Source organism: Aplidium turbinatum, chromosome 14 (genome assembly GCF_918807975.1).
Source record: "Aplidium turbinatum chromosome 14, kaAplTurb1.1, whole genome shotgun sequence".
Taxonomy (NCBI): domain Eukaryota; kingdom Metazoa; phylum Chordata; class Ascidiacea; order Aplousobranchia; family Polyclinidae; genus Aplidium; species Aplidium turbinatum.
Genome location: NC_137485.1, coordinates 6056602 through 6071210, shown reverse-complemented (window position 1 = coordinate 6071210; position 14609 = coordinate 6056602). Strand labels below are relative to the sequence as shown.

The following is a 14609-nucleotide window of genomic DNA, read 5'->3' as shown; positions in this document are numbered from 1 at the left end:
GAATCTGTTTTACAGGAAGCGGTGGCGTACGGATGCATTAAGTACGCTGATCTGTCGCACAACAGAATCAACGATTATGTTTTTTCCTTTGATAAGATGCTGGACGACCGAGGGAACACTGCTGCCTACCTTCTGTATGCGTATACCAGAATTAAGTGAGTGGAAAGATGTGACCAGATGATATTTACATACAATTCTTCATATCGTCATCGACTATTTGCATTACAAAGATCTTCAACTGTGGTGTTTTTAACTACAGCAGCTTATGTTGGTGCATTTGTCCACATGGCTGGTTTTCTTGTTTCCCATCGTTTGCCAGGGAGCAGCCAGGAGAAATTTTGGATTTCAAATGGAAAGGTTTAATGTTCGATTCCAACCCTGTTATACTCTCTGTGTAGCAACTCGTTTGGGAAGGACGGATGAGCTTGTACTACAGAACCTTTGTGATACAGCAGCCGCAAATTCAACTACACGAAACTGTCAGGGTTAAGTTGAGAGGAAGCTTTCTCGGTTCATAGGTTAAATGTCTCCGCATTAAACTTACAAAGGAACTACCCAATGGAGTAATAAAAACGCATTAATTTTGTTTAAATCACAAATGAACTCGCCAACAAATCCATTCTTTTGACAATGATTCAAGGTGCGAAGACGTTTAGCCAATGTAAAAATGATTTTATTTCTGTTTGGGAAAGTTCCTTACCGACGAGGATGAATATTCATCCGCAAAATGTGTAAAAAGTATGAGAACTATTTAAGAGGTATTAACCGGTTAATGGTTCTTTCCAGATCCATAGCTAGAGTTGCTAATGTTAGCAAATGGGAATTGATCGCCGCAGCAAAAGCAACAAAAGGTCAGTTTGCAGTATGTCATCAAGTTAAAGCATTAAATTCAAGTCTTTGTTAGTTAACGTTAGTGTGGCGTTATTAAACATATAGGCATGCTTCTTTTATATGTGCTAAAATTAACACCTTTAATATACTTGTGAAGAGTGTGATCAAGGGATGAAGAATTATTTTTATAATCTACTGAGGTTGTGCAAGGCTTATCTTATGCAAAAAAACTTACTTTCATCGCCTTCTTGGTGCTGCTGACCTAACCCAAAACAAAATGTGCGCTCGATCGTTAGAGTGTTAAGTGTATCGTGGTGCTATTAGCTGTCTGTTTACCAATCTCTAATTCATTTAGGGAAATTTCTATTGATGTAAAATTTGCTCATGTTAATTTCCAAATGTCAAGCGCCGTATCCTAACCAGCGCAAACGTATTACTGAAACCACTTCTACTATGGTGGTTTACATTACTCCCTGGGTCACTGTGGCAATTTTTGACCTCCGACTCTTTCGGTCGTACGCTAACTAGTTTACAGTCATGCTGAGAATAGCCTTGTTGCGCTAGTCGTTAATCGTTATGACTGAAACCACAATTGAATATTTTCAAGTGGCAAAGTTTACTTTCTTTGTGTAGTTTGCAAAGTTTACTGTAGCGGTAACGCTTTTGATTAAGACAACAACCCATTATCAACATCTCCTTTAAAGGTAACGGAGGAGTACCCATGGAGCATCCAAAGGAGTTAAAACTCGCAAAAATATTGCTTCGTTTTCCTGAAGTCCTGCAGCGGGTGTATGACGACCTGGCTCCCCACCCCCTGTGCGACTACTTGTACGAGATAGCGACTACATTCACCGAGTTCTACGACACATGCTACTGCGTTGAAAAAGATAGAACAACCGGTAAGATTCTGACAATTTTATTGACGTTGTACCATACTCAACATGTTCTAGAACTTGGCTAGAGTTCTGCGGGCTTTTTTTTGTCTACTCTCACCAACTTTCCAAACATAAGATTATTCCACCAGTTATTTTGAAATAAGATTTGATCCATTCCAGTACAAACTGTCGTTTCAAGGTGATTTAATTTAGCTATTTGATCAATAAAATACATGAAAATAGATATATCCCGGTTGAGAATCTGTGAACCTATCAGGGCCGGATTTAGACCATGAGAGGCCCTAGGCTATTCCATTTATGAGGCCCCTCCCTATTTTTGAGCTCAGAATTTCTCTCTAAGCAACATCACATGTCATCGTTTAATGTTAAAAATATAAGTGTATTAAACTCTTTGTTTATTACATTTTCCACATTCATCATGGGTGCAAATTTTTAATTAAAAGAATAAAAATTTAGTTAAGGCAGTTTTGCTTTTAATTTTAATTTTCTTGATCAAACAGCTGTTACAGTAACTGTAAAGTTTATTTACGAGGACATAAGAAATAGTTACAGCCATCAAATAGAGTAAGACTAGGCTATCAAATTTTTTTTCTAGCTTTCGTCAAAGCAAAATCATGCAAAAGTTCATCAAAATTTATCTGTTTAAGTTTGTTACTCTCAATGCACAGAATACTCAGTGTAGACAACCTTTCTTGAGACATTGTCGATCTCAGTTTATTTTTGATGCTTTTAAGCCTCGAGAAAAATCTCTCTCCTAAGCAGTTAGTGACGATTAAGTTTATAAAAACAGTCTTCATATTGCTTCCACATTAGGAAAGCTTGTGATAATTGTTTTCTTGCACATAATTTCATAAAGGTCTCCATGAGACAAGGAAATAGATTGCTCTTCTGTGCCGGTAAGCCCTTGGTTTTGTGTTTGTCTCACAAACAAATGAAAATGTAGAAGTTTATCAGCAAGTTTCGGGTCAACATCTTCCGGATACGCTAATTCTTTTAAAAGTTCTACGCCTCGTACAATTTCTATCTTAGTTGCTTTCATATTACCAAGAAAGAGGAACATTTCTGCAATGTCACTGTACGCATTAGCTCTTTTTCATTGGCTTCAATTGCGTCAAGCATAGAGATAAAGGAATTTATTTTAAACCTTTCCTTTAAAGAGAGTTCACTTAAAGCGTCAGGTGCATTTCTTTGTCTCCTAGTGACAGCTTTGTAGTTGATATTCATCAAGGTTGCTTTTGCTTGCTGATTAAACTCATCTCTAATTTCGCTTAGAAAGTCTGTCAAACCAGTTGTGTATAGAACTTTCTACTTTGAAAAGCTTAATATATATACTTTAGGTAGGGTTTAAACTTGTTAAGTTTTTAAAAGAACTACAAACTTCAAAACCGAATTTCGAGTCCCCTGGACGTTGAGGCCCTAGGCTTCAGCCTGCCTAGCCTATTGGTAAATCCGGCCCTGGAACCTATAGATGGGACACTGGCGTTGAAACTAATATCGAAAGGATAGATTATACCAGCTCGGTTACTGGTGCCGTTGCTAGTAGCAGCCTACTTCAAGTCACTGATGTCTAAAAAAAAAGTCCAAAAGCCGCAAAACTCACCAAACGAGGTCACGTTCATTGAAGTAACTCAAAAGTCACAATGTGTTGAAACTGACGACAATCGATCAATTTGGGAAGCATGAGAGTGGCCTATGATTCCCGCACGATTGCCGCGAAGATGCAATCGGTGTGGGGCGTCACTTGTTGGCATGACAACAGCGTTACAAAAGTAAATTGTCTTGGGGTCGCGCGATGAAGGTTCTGGGCGCAGGCATGTACGAGACACAGCCTGATCTCTTGAACCGGTATTCCCCACCATCGAAAGTAGATCTTTCTAATTCCTTTCACTTCATTTTCTCTTGATGATGATCATCAGGGGATCCCTCTAAGTGTACGGAGTTAACTTTGGTCGGATTAATGAGGTGGGGCGATATTTGCTTTGCATCGTTTGTACTACCTCGTTGAAGCAATGAAAGTTAGATTCAATGGTGACTAATGAAGACGTTGACTAAGAAAAGTAACCGTAGTAATAGTCGTCATACGAAAACACAATTGATCATCATGGTATCTTGCTGACTTGAATAGCAATCGACACAAAAGGTTTTGCTTTGTTGGATGATTGTTGAAAATTTGAACGATTTCCCAAAAACAATGATGCAAATTTGAATATTTAGTTTTTAATGTAAACGTTTGTTGAATTTGACATATTTTATGAGCTAATTTGTATTTTTATCACCAGTACGATAACGTATTCCTGTGAACTTTCTGCACAGCCAAGTCGGTGCTATTGAACTTTAGTTACCGTATGTTGTAATAGTATTGTTTGTTAGTCTAGCTTTAAGTTGTAAAATTTAATGGCATTTTTTCCGAAGACTTTCGCCTTTTCTTCTTGCGAAAGATCTGTTAGTAATTCGGCCAGTAGTTCATAGACGTCTTTCAAGTCGGCATTGGCTAATTTGCATACTGGCCAATCGGATCCGAACATCACTCGATCTATTCCGAAGTGCTTGATCACGTGATCAACGTGCGGCTTAAAGTCCGATGGCTTCCAATTGTCTAAGTCCGCCTCAGTGACCATACCTGCACAAAACAGTAATTGAGCTTTAATTCTGTGTCTGTGCGATATTTAAATTTCAACAAAAAATATTTTTTTACTTATCCAAACAGCTTGGCCAGCTTGCAAAACCAGTTATTTTACCAGTTCTACCCTGCATGCAGCAAGGGTCCTCATAAAAGTTCAGCACAAACATGTTATGTTTAAAACGCATTGCGTTTATACAGACGCATCAGAATGTCAACTTTGAGATGCATCCTGTCGAACTAACTCAACTACTTATGCTTCGTCTGTTTCTTTTTGATATGCAACTGCAGTTATGACTTTGCGTGAAGGTAATGGGAGATGCGTTATTTCAGAACACGTAGCGCTGCCTTGTTATACACTTTTATTGTCGTCGTGCAAACTGCCCAAGAGGTGACTCTTTTTACTCCCCACCGCCTCTGAAATCACTTTTTATTTTTGTCTCTTCCAGGATTCTGTCCCGGTAGTTGAAGATTTAGATTAAGTGGATAGAAATAAATTTTCGTGTCTACCTTCAAGCATTACACACAACACAGTCACTTGCTCTTGCGCGGTGTCGAACCAACGTCCTTTTGAACGCCAAACCAGTGCTCTCACCACTCGGCCATGTAGCCGACTCCACTCATCATTGCCACCAACAACAATGGCATGAAAGCTTTACGTGTCAGATCGACAGCCAAACGTGGCTTCAACCACCATGCCCTAGATCAGGGGTTTCCAAAGTATGACCCATAGGAAGAATTTTGCGGCCCTATAGTCATCTTCATTGCAATTTTAAATATTATTGAAAACTATTATGCAGCTCGCCATCACTCAAGAATAAGAAAAAGTGACCAAGCGTAGGAAATTTTGGGTAACCTCTGTCCCAGACTGAAGTGGAATTTGGAGTGAAGTTATTTGTCAACGCCAATTTATTAGTCCCGGATGTTAGATTTAGCTACCTGATAGTTTGCAGTGAACGTTTTTATACTTTGCCATCTCAGTGATGTCATCAAACCAGGCTTTCTCAGCTCCAGCTATCGCGTTGGGCTTCCCCAGGTGGTCAATGACTATTCTCAGACCTGATGGAGCTTTCTTCAAAAATCTTTTCGCTGTTTCGTACTCGGGCCTGGTTTTAATCTGCGTTTGAATTGAATCGAGTTGTGAAATAAGTGATTTTTACTCTCTAAGATAGGTAAAGATTTCTTGTATAACTTCAATCACGCTTTAACTCAATTTTATTTTTTATTGTTGGCGCAAACATGAAGAGATTAATAAAGTAAACAGACGAGTTTGGCTCCAATAAAAGGAAAAAATGGCAAAACTAAAAGGTTTAAAATATGCATCGATAAACAGTGTTAGGAATTTACTATTTTCAATTTACTTGTTAGGAGTTAAAAGTTGAAATGCAGTGGGCAAGAGCAGTCACTGCCACAAACGGACGTGGTCAAAGTCCACTTGATTTTATTCCCAGCAAGGCTGATTGACGTTTTTGTGCACTGAGACGTTCGTTCTCATACGTCAAAGAAAAGAGTTTAGCTCAACAGCTAGGCTCAGTTTCTTAATTTTATAAACTGCTGGCATCAAGAAAATTACTTCATCATAAAACTGTTAATATATTAATTTCCTCTAACTGGGATAAGTAAATAATTTTACTTGCCAGCAAATCGTAAGTCAAATTGTGACGTTCTAAAATCTTCATTCCATTGATGACGTCATCTTTTTCCAGCCAATTGGCGTCTTTACAAAGATTAGTAATTTTTCTAATTCCAACAAATTTTGGATTTTTCTTCAATTCGATAACGTCATTTTCCAAGCTTTGTGACGTCAAATCAATGTACCCAACAACACCTATTAATGCAAGAAATTATTAACCCAAGAACCTTTACGCTTTGCCCATAGCTTGAAATAAAATTAAATGCATTCGCAGCGAAGCAAGTTGTAGCTTCGGGCGCTTTTTTGCAGTTGGTCTGTTATCGTTTGGCTTTCAATTGCTATAAATCGTTCTGATGGGTTGTTTTTAATATTTAGGAAGTGTCATTATCTCCGTAGCGCCCAAGAAAAAAGCTCAAAGTTTGTGAATTTTTTTTTCAAAAAGGCTTGATACAACTAACACAGACTATTTAGCCGTAAAATTTGTCGTAAATATGCAACATTGGGCTATACAGGGTCAATTGAGAGTATTTTTTGTTTTATTTTTTTCACAAATATTCAATATACTCTTCTAAAGTCATGTAATTTCCCAAGTTTTTTGTTGCATACATGCAACGTGGGGCGCTGCGTGGTTAATGCCTTCAAATCAATGCATACACACGCTCTTGGAAGATGGAACGAAAATACTTCTTTGTGGTGTGCGAAGCAATAACAACAGCTATGATAGCAATATTTTCACTCAAAGTGCTGACAATGCTTTTCCACCGTCCGTCGTCATTGATGCGATATGGAGGATAACTCGAGCCAACAGACTAACTTCTACCCCAGATCCAGCAAATTAGTTTTTTTACACTGATTCAAACTTCTGCAGACGTTGAATAAATGTAAAAAGGATTGCATTGCGCCAACTTTCGTAACATTAAACAACTTTTCGAATGTATGGTTGATATAACGGTACGATTTTATAACAAAACTATCTCTGAATACCCCTAAATACACACAGTAAGCAGTGGATTCTTGACTTCAACCGAAGTGTTATTAGTTAATTTGCGTTCTAACTGTTAAAGTTGCATTCGTAAAAACAAGTTGAAAAAACGTCCCCACAGTTGGTTGGCATTCCCGAGTAATCGGCCCGTTTCAAATTTGAAATAACAATGTTAAAATAAGTTTAATAAAATACAAAACGTGCCTTTGATAAAAGGATATTCATCCGCTAATTGCAAAACCCACTTGATTTCCTCCAAACCTTCCACCACCTCTACGAAGATCGAGTGTTTAATCGGAGTGATTGTCCTGTGAACGGAATGATTATCATTTTCAATGGATCATGACCCGACAAGCAAATCTGCCTTTTTTTACATAAATTCAATCTCTTCAAACCTTGAATCAGTATAAAAGTGACTAATTTGCCAGGAGAAGGCTTTTGCGCTTTGCCACTTAATGCATCAAAGTGAAAATAACGTAGGCAACGAAAATATAGAGCTATATCTGGTTGCAATTGTTCCTCAAACCATGTGACCAATGAGAGCTTGAAGGAATGAAGACGTTTCATACCTTTCCTTGTCGTAATCTTGTGGTAAAAAGTTCCGATATATCTTCTTCAATTCTTCACCCGGATGTGGCCACGCTACGTTAAACTTGTCCAAATCCCACAAGTGAAAATGGGTATCCACAACAGGATAGTTTGGGGTGACAGACATTTTTAACAAAGCACTAGTTTGCACATCTAGGACTGAAGTACCCTTGCATCACACTTTACACACAGCCAACAAAAATTGCCGTTTTTACATCGTTTCAAGGTTAGAAAGTTGTTAAAAGGCTTGTTAAGTGATTATATCTCACGGTACTCCAACAAATCGTTATTTTACATTGATTCAACAATCAACATTTGCATGACGTAATTTCATACCTTTACTGGATGGGTAGGTATTATCTTGTACAGTACTTAACATAATGCTGTAGTTTACATTGAACCTAATTTCTATCTGTGGTTTAGGTGAGTAGCCGTGGGGGCTTAGGAGAGCAATCCCCCCCTTTCATTACTATCACAAGGTTTTGAATACCTTGTATTCTATGAATAGCGATTCACAAATGTTTGGCTGCATTCAGTAGCTATATTTTTAAGCCAACCCTTTATTTCAAACATTAAAATGTTTGTTCCCCCAATGGTTGCGTAAATTGTCCTACTACTAATATTTTTTTTTAGCCACATTACTGCTGTGGTGTGTGTATTGATCAAGCTACTTTCATTTTCGAACAAGCAACCACACAAAACTATCACTGCTAAAACATTGAAATGATAAATATCTGATCACAAAAAACTCCTGGTAAATTCAATGGATTTTTTTCTTACAACTTTTCCACCAAAATTTCAATCAATAGAAATGCTAACCAAATCAGTACAAAGACACTTGGAAGCAAAAATATTGCTACAATTTACAATAATACAAATTGTTGTAAAAGTATTTTCATAAATATGCAGAATTTTATTGGTGCTGAAGCAAAGCGAAAGGAGAATGTAGCGCACATTGTGAAACATAATTTTTTTTATTTGCAACTTTACTATTGGATTATTATGCATAGGCTATTGCAAGATTTTTATAAAAGTAAGCTTGATCATGAAATTCTGTAACGTTTCAGCTTGGCTACAAATCTATTCTGTTAAATTAGGTCCAGTTATTGAATGCTGCAGAGCATAGGTGTACGGGAAGCATATTTTTTGGGGGTGCAAACGAATTCTTGCCCAAATATAATCAACTGGCCTAAACAAAAGTACTACACATGTAAGAAAAAGCAATAATATAGCCTTAAAAAAACAGCATAAGGCATCAACTGACAAGACTTCCACAAAGCCACTGGTAGCCTATGATCAGTAGGGGAAGGCGGGGCAAGTTGAGCAGGTTTTTTTTAAATCTAATTTTTTTTTATTTCATTAACTTTTTCGAAGACTCAAGTACAGTATTGCATTTCAAAAACATGCTAATAAGCCAAGTTTTTAGACAAAAACTGGTTGGTTTTATTTATTATTTTGCACTGTATTCAAGTTTAAGTAACGATTGCACAACTTGCCCCGGATTATTTTTTCGGGGCAAGTTGTGCAGCACCATGGGGCAAGCTGTGTAGCACATGGGGTAAGTTGAGCAACAAAAATCGTTCGTTTTAACTAGGGGCAAGTTGAGCAACATATTACGGCCAGCAAAAGTACAGACAATTTAATAAATCAGCTATTTTTACATTCATTCACTAGTCATTTTTTACATTCATTCACGTGGAAGACATTGAAACTATGTAAAAATGGCTAATAGGCTAGAACATTTGTAAATTAACAAAGGCGGTTTACAGGAACAGTTGCACAACTTGCCCCGCCATCAATTGCACAACTCGCACCATTCACACTTTTTTTAAAGAACAAGAAATTTCAAGAAAACTAACAAATGTACGAAAAAATTTTACGTGCGAAAGTACAACTACATCATATGTCTACTGACCCCTACTGCTAAAGTTTAACTAGTTCTACTGTGCATCCAAAATATCAAAATTTCGTTTGCATCCGAATTTAGATCCTAAAGGCCTAAACACCATCGTTGATCAAGCCTAACCTGCCCAAAAAACTGATAACTGCGATTCACGTGCTTCAAAGGCATTATAGGTAAAATATAATAATGGCGTTAAAGATTCATGACGCTATTTATTTCCTTTCAAACGGGGACTTGCACAACTTGCCCCGCCTTCCCCTGCGGTAGCCTATACCATTATGCAAGTTTGCAAAACAACAAATTCATCAAAAAACAATTGAAGGGAGTAATTGACACTACACTAACGAACCAGTAGAATGCAGTACTACCGGTACATGGCTCTAAAACTGCAAAACTGAACTAAAAAGTACTGATTAGTGGTAGACTGGTGGTATAGGCTACACAAATTTAAAAGAAGTATTTGTTTCGCCCACTTTGTTGTCCAAATACAGTATATCTACAATGCGATTGACATCCACTTTATTTGTTGTTGATCTTTCCAAGTGCAACAAAGCTAAATTTGACAGTCGTGTTTGGCCCATTGTTGATCTCAGATATGTCTTCAATCGTCGTAATCCGGAAAAAGACCTCTCAGCTGAACATGAAGTTGCAGGAACTGTTGCTAGAATTTTTGCAGCTTTGGCAAAGTGGGGCATAGTTTTATCTAATCCATTTGAAATTAGGAATTTTGTACATTTACAGCAGTTTTGATTTTTCTGTTGCGAGTGAGTTGGTGAAAAAGTTGATATTCCGATTCCAGGAAATCCTGTTCCAAGGTGTAGAATTCAGATATCAACTTCAAGCTTTGTTGGTTGGCATTATTTGTATCTTCCGAAAATTCTCCTTTTGAAGACTAAGGAGGATAGATAGGTGTGAACTCTTGCCCAAATATGAAAAATTGCCCAAATTCTCGACAGATTGGGGGTGCGATTGCACCCCCGGCTCGTACACCTATGCTGCAGAGCTACAGCTCGACTACTATTTCTAGCTAGCTATTGCAAAGGAATCTGCTGACGTCAGCGATTTCAAATAACAGTCGTGACTCGTGACGGATAACGACTTGGTCCAAACACAAATTATGTCACGCTTTTGTGTTTGGCACTCTAAACCTCTCGAGTCTGCTATGCAAGAAACTTTTTTTCCAATCTTGCAAGTGCGATCACACGCGCTTGTCTACGTTTCTACTAAGCTTGAGTGACCAACAAGTGACTAATGGGAGCGTAGCAAGAAGAAAAACGTCTTTCCTGGCAAAAACTTTAATCTCTTTGCTTTCATTTGGCATGCCTATGCTACGCTTGACCCCCTGGTACAAACCTCTTTTGTATTTGTGTTTCACTTTTTCATCATGGGTGTGCATCAAATTTTCTGTCCTTTGTTCCAGCAAAGCCTGCTCGGACAGTGACACACATGATTGCATTTCCTTTACTAGTTGAACACTCTGCACAAAGCAAATACAGTTGTTACACACTCCATGCAACGCTGCAGCAGTGTACAGCACTGGACCTAGTTTTAAGATAGCTTTGATTACTGCTAAGTCTTATGTTGCCAGTATGTGTGACGATGTGTCTGTCCATGCAAACCACCCTTCGTCATCTGCCTCTCTCGTCTTGTTTGCTTTTTTCTTCTGGTTTTTAAAACATTGTGACGTCATCCGATTGTCGAATTATAGTTACGGTTGACTGAACGCAGGCTCTCAGTGACACAAGCATCAAATAAAAAAGGGACACAATTTCAATCAATGGTTTATTTGTCAGCAACAGGAACATAGTAAATTTTACGAAAAGGCAAATCCCAATTTGACACAAAAATTCAGGAAGCGCTATTAATCAAACGCTACAACCCAAATTTAAACAAACAATTCTTTGCGGGCGGCGCGTCCATTCTGCTAAACATTTACTAAGTTAGAAGGCTCTGTTGCCTTTTTCTAATGTAATTTTGTTTTCCGTCTGTTTGTTTTCCACACTATTGCTTTTAACCGTTGCGTATTTCTTGTTGCTTACAATCAGTTGGCTAGTTACCTTCATGAAGTTGAAATTTATTGCATTTTATAAATATTTTCAGATTCCTGATGAGGGATTAGGTTAAGCCGAAAACGTTCGATTGTTAAAAGTTTTTGTAAATATGTAAAATGTATTGTTATAATGCTCAACTCTGTTGTGTTGTTGTGTCTTGCCTGTCTTTGGTACAAGAAAGCAAACTCTCTCCCGAAACTAAATAAACAAATAAAACGTTGAAACGTTCCCGCGCTTCAACATACGCACCAAAAAAGCATATTTAAGAATTTAAAATAAAATTAAGAATTTAAAAAAGCAGTGAGCGTTTCATTGATGTTGCTCACCTCACAAATGTTTAAGTTACGTGGCTCAATGCAGCAGCTAATCTCATAGTTGAGGGAATGTTAATTTTCAAAAAAAATTAAATCTTGTTTCAGGTAACATTAAAAAAATTCACACTCATCGATTGCTGCTGTGCGAAGCCACCACTGCAATAATGGATAAATGTTTTAAGATCCTCGGAATCAGTCCAGTGCATAAGATGTGATTGTCTTCAACGTCTTATATTTAAAGGTCTTTTCCCAATACATCATGCATAGTTTTAACATAGTTTGAGGTAAATCTTGGCATATGCTACCAAACTGGCGTATAAAATATCGCCTCATCTTGCAATAAAAACTTCCTCTTTTTCTGTTGAATTGAGTGTGGATTATGTTCATGTTGCTACAGTTTAGTCAGAGTCATGAGCAGCAGAAGAGCGAGCCAAAGTTGCAGTGGCGTCGGCCTACTTGTCCTTCATTAGAGTTTCATTGACACCAGAGATAATAACTACGGGATAGCCTACTTACTTTAATTTATTAGAACTGGTTGCCAGAAAATTTAATATCATAACCAAATGAAAGTTTCTTCAAATATTTAGGCCACGTTTGAACGTTTTTAAATAAGTTATACCTAGTAGGCTAGTACATCTTAAATCTTGAGGACCTAAGCTTTAGTCTTTCTAGTCTAATGGTAGCTTAAATCCAGCACTGAGTAGGGTCATTAGCCTACTATACGACTACAGAAAAATTAACAAGATAATGCACTTTGTATCAAATAAAAAAAAATATAAAATTCGATTTCACAGTAGGCCTAATGATATAAAATGTATAGTTTTGTGCACTCACATCAAAACTTGATGTATAAAAGTAATTGACGCTGTTAGAAAAAAACGTCAAATCAAAAGAATGAATGAATGCAACGAATCCTAAAATCGCGTAGGCTACTATGGTTCTTTAGCATTTTACGTGCCAGTATTGTAAACCGGATCAGAAGTGAATGCATGAGGAGTGTTCAGCAATCAGTTGCATATAGCCTACTGTCGTATCATGATAAAGTTGTTCACAGACCAACCCAGCACGAAATCAATACGTTTAAGATGTCATAAAAACCAATAGACATTCTGGAAATTTTAACAACACGACCGCACCAATGGAATACAAATAACCAAACCAGGCAAGCGTAGACCCTACAGTTTAGCCTACGGTAGGTAAATTGATTGTTACAATTTTTCTTGTTCGTTTACCAGGTAGCCTACAGTATATAAGTTACTGCCTTTTTGAGGTGAATTTATATGAACCTTTATCATAGTGGTGTATAAAGTGGTTGTGTATAAAGTGGTTTTATTTCAACATGGTTTCCAATCTTGCAGTTGTCCGTTGAGAGGATAATTTGGGCTCGGTACCAATGAGATCCTCTGGTCCATGTATCAGGACACTATTAAGAAAAACATACTAGCCTATATCCGAAGAATATTGGGTAGTTTCTTCAAGTTCCAGGGCCCTCTGGAAAGGTTTTGGGCCCCTAAGATTATCCCGGGTCCAAAAGCACTCCCTAAATTCCCTTGTCAACGCTACTGCTGATTGACACCTGATGCTATGCCTTTTCTTTTTTAGACCGTTGCTATGCTATGTAGACCCTTGCTATAGATTGCAATGTAGGATGTTGCTGTTTTGCTTTGATGATAGGAAGTAAAAAAAAAACATGTTGGTGATGTTAGGCCTACCTACGCGTATTTGTAATCTGCAGGTCGTGCTGCTGCAGATGAGGTGTTTTGACCGGTAGACAGTTTAAGATCACTTTCCCTGTGAACCAGCTGGCTGCAGTCATTGTGAACCCTTCCGTCACTCAGCTAGAGAGTTGTTTTTTCCCTTGAACTTTGTTCGGTAATTACAGAAGAAAAAAGAGTAGGCCTAATGGCAGGGGTTGGAATAGAACCATTTCAGTTCAGTTGTTTTCATTTCTGACCATCACAACAAAACAATAGGCCCACAGCCCTACACGTCAACATAGCCAAAGTCGAGAAAAATGTAGAAGCGACACAACGCGAACGTTAAAACGTGCTTGTGACCGAAGTTAGTTATTAAGTTGAAAGAAATTTGGCACGGTTGCAATTGCAACACCTTCAGAAAATTTTAAGATAGAAAGGAAAATAAAAGAAAATGTTACAAACAAAAATTAAAAAAGCAGCAACATATATTTTGGCAATAGCTTGATTAGCCCACATGGCGTTAGCTTATTTTTTCAAGATTAGTAGCCTATAAATAGACATTTGCTATGAAGATCAGCCATGGTACGTTATCAAGAGTGCTGATGGTCGTGAGGGGAACACATCTTGATGCGTTTGTAACATGTATAGGCCTACCATGTTTTTAACCAACAAATTTATATTTTTGAGAACATTTAACCGGAAGTTATCAGAATTGCAAAATGCATTTTAACGTTGCAAATTCAAAACCTAAATTCCGCTCTCACAGAATCTAGGTCACGCTTCCCCACAAATGCCACTTTCACGATAGGCAATTATTGATAAAAAGGCACTACCGGTAGGTATATTATGAAATAAGCGGGGAATTGAAAAATGCTCACACTCGGAGATAGACTTTAACAGAGAACAGACTGAACAACACCAAAAGACGAGAAGGTAAAATTCACGACTGGGGAATGTCGCTCTTTTGACACCGGTCGATAAAACTAAATTCTTTAAAGACAGAATACCCTAAATACCGGTAGCCTACTTTTCAATTTCCAAATAGCAAATTTGTAACTTTGATTAATCAAAGGTAGGCAAAGTTTTTTTGTTTT

The 14609-nt window shown here is 37.7% G+C and overlaps 2 protein-coding genes across 2 annotated transcripts in view; one reads left to right on the top strand and one right to left on the bottom strand.

The window, feature by feature from the left end:
* LOC145782753 (arginine--tRNA ligase, cytoplasmic-like) overlaps window positions 1-12184 on the top strand; it is a 29605-nt gene extending 17421 nt beyond the window's left edge. Inside the window, exons 13-16 of the mRNA XM_082594510.1 lie at window positions 16-155; window positions 787-851; window positions 1536-1730; window positions 11924-12184. Of these exons, the coding sequence (XP_082450636.1) occupies window positions 16-155; window positions 787-851; window positions 1536-1730; window positions 11924-12033 (510 nt within the window). The 3' untranslated portion in view covers window positions 12034-12184. The remainder of the gene's footprint in view (window positions 1-15; window positions 156-786; window positions 852-1535; window positions 1731-11923) is intronic.
* On the bottom strand, window positions 3321-8989 carry LOC145782754 (L-fucono-1,5-lactonase-like). The gene is made up of 5 exons (XM_082594512.1): window positions 7532-8989; window positions 7167-7270; window positions 5985-6175; window positions 5287-5464; window positions 3321-4347 (listed from the first exon to the last, which is right to left on the bottom strand). Exons 1-5 carry the CDS (start codon window positions 7675-7677, stop codon window positions 4094-4096), a joined length of 873 nt encoding a protein of 290 aa, XP_082450638.1. The 5' UTR covers window positions 7678-8989; the 3' UTR covers window positions 3321-4093.
* Window positions 12185-14609: the final 2425 nt, after the last annotated feature.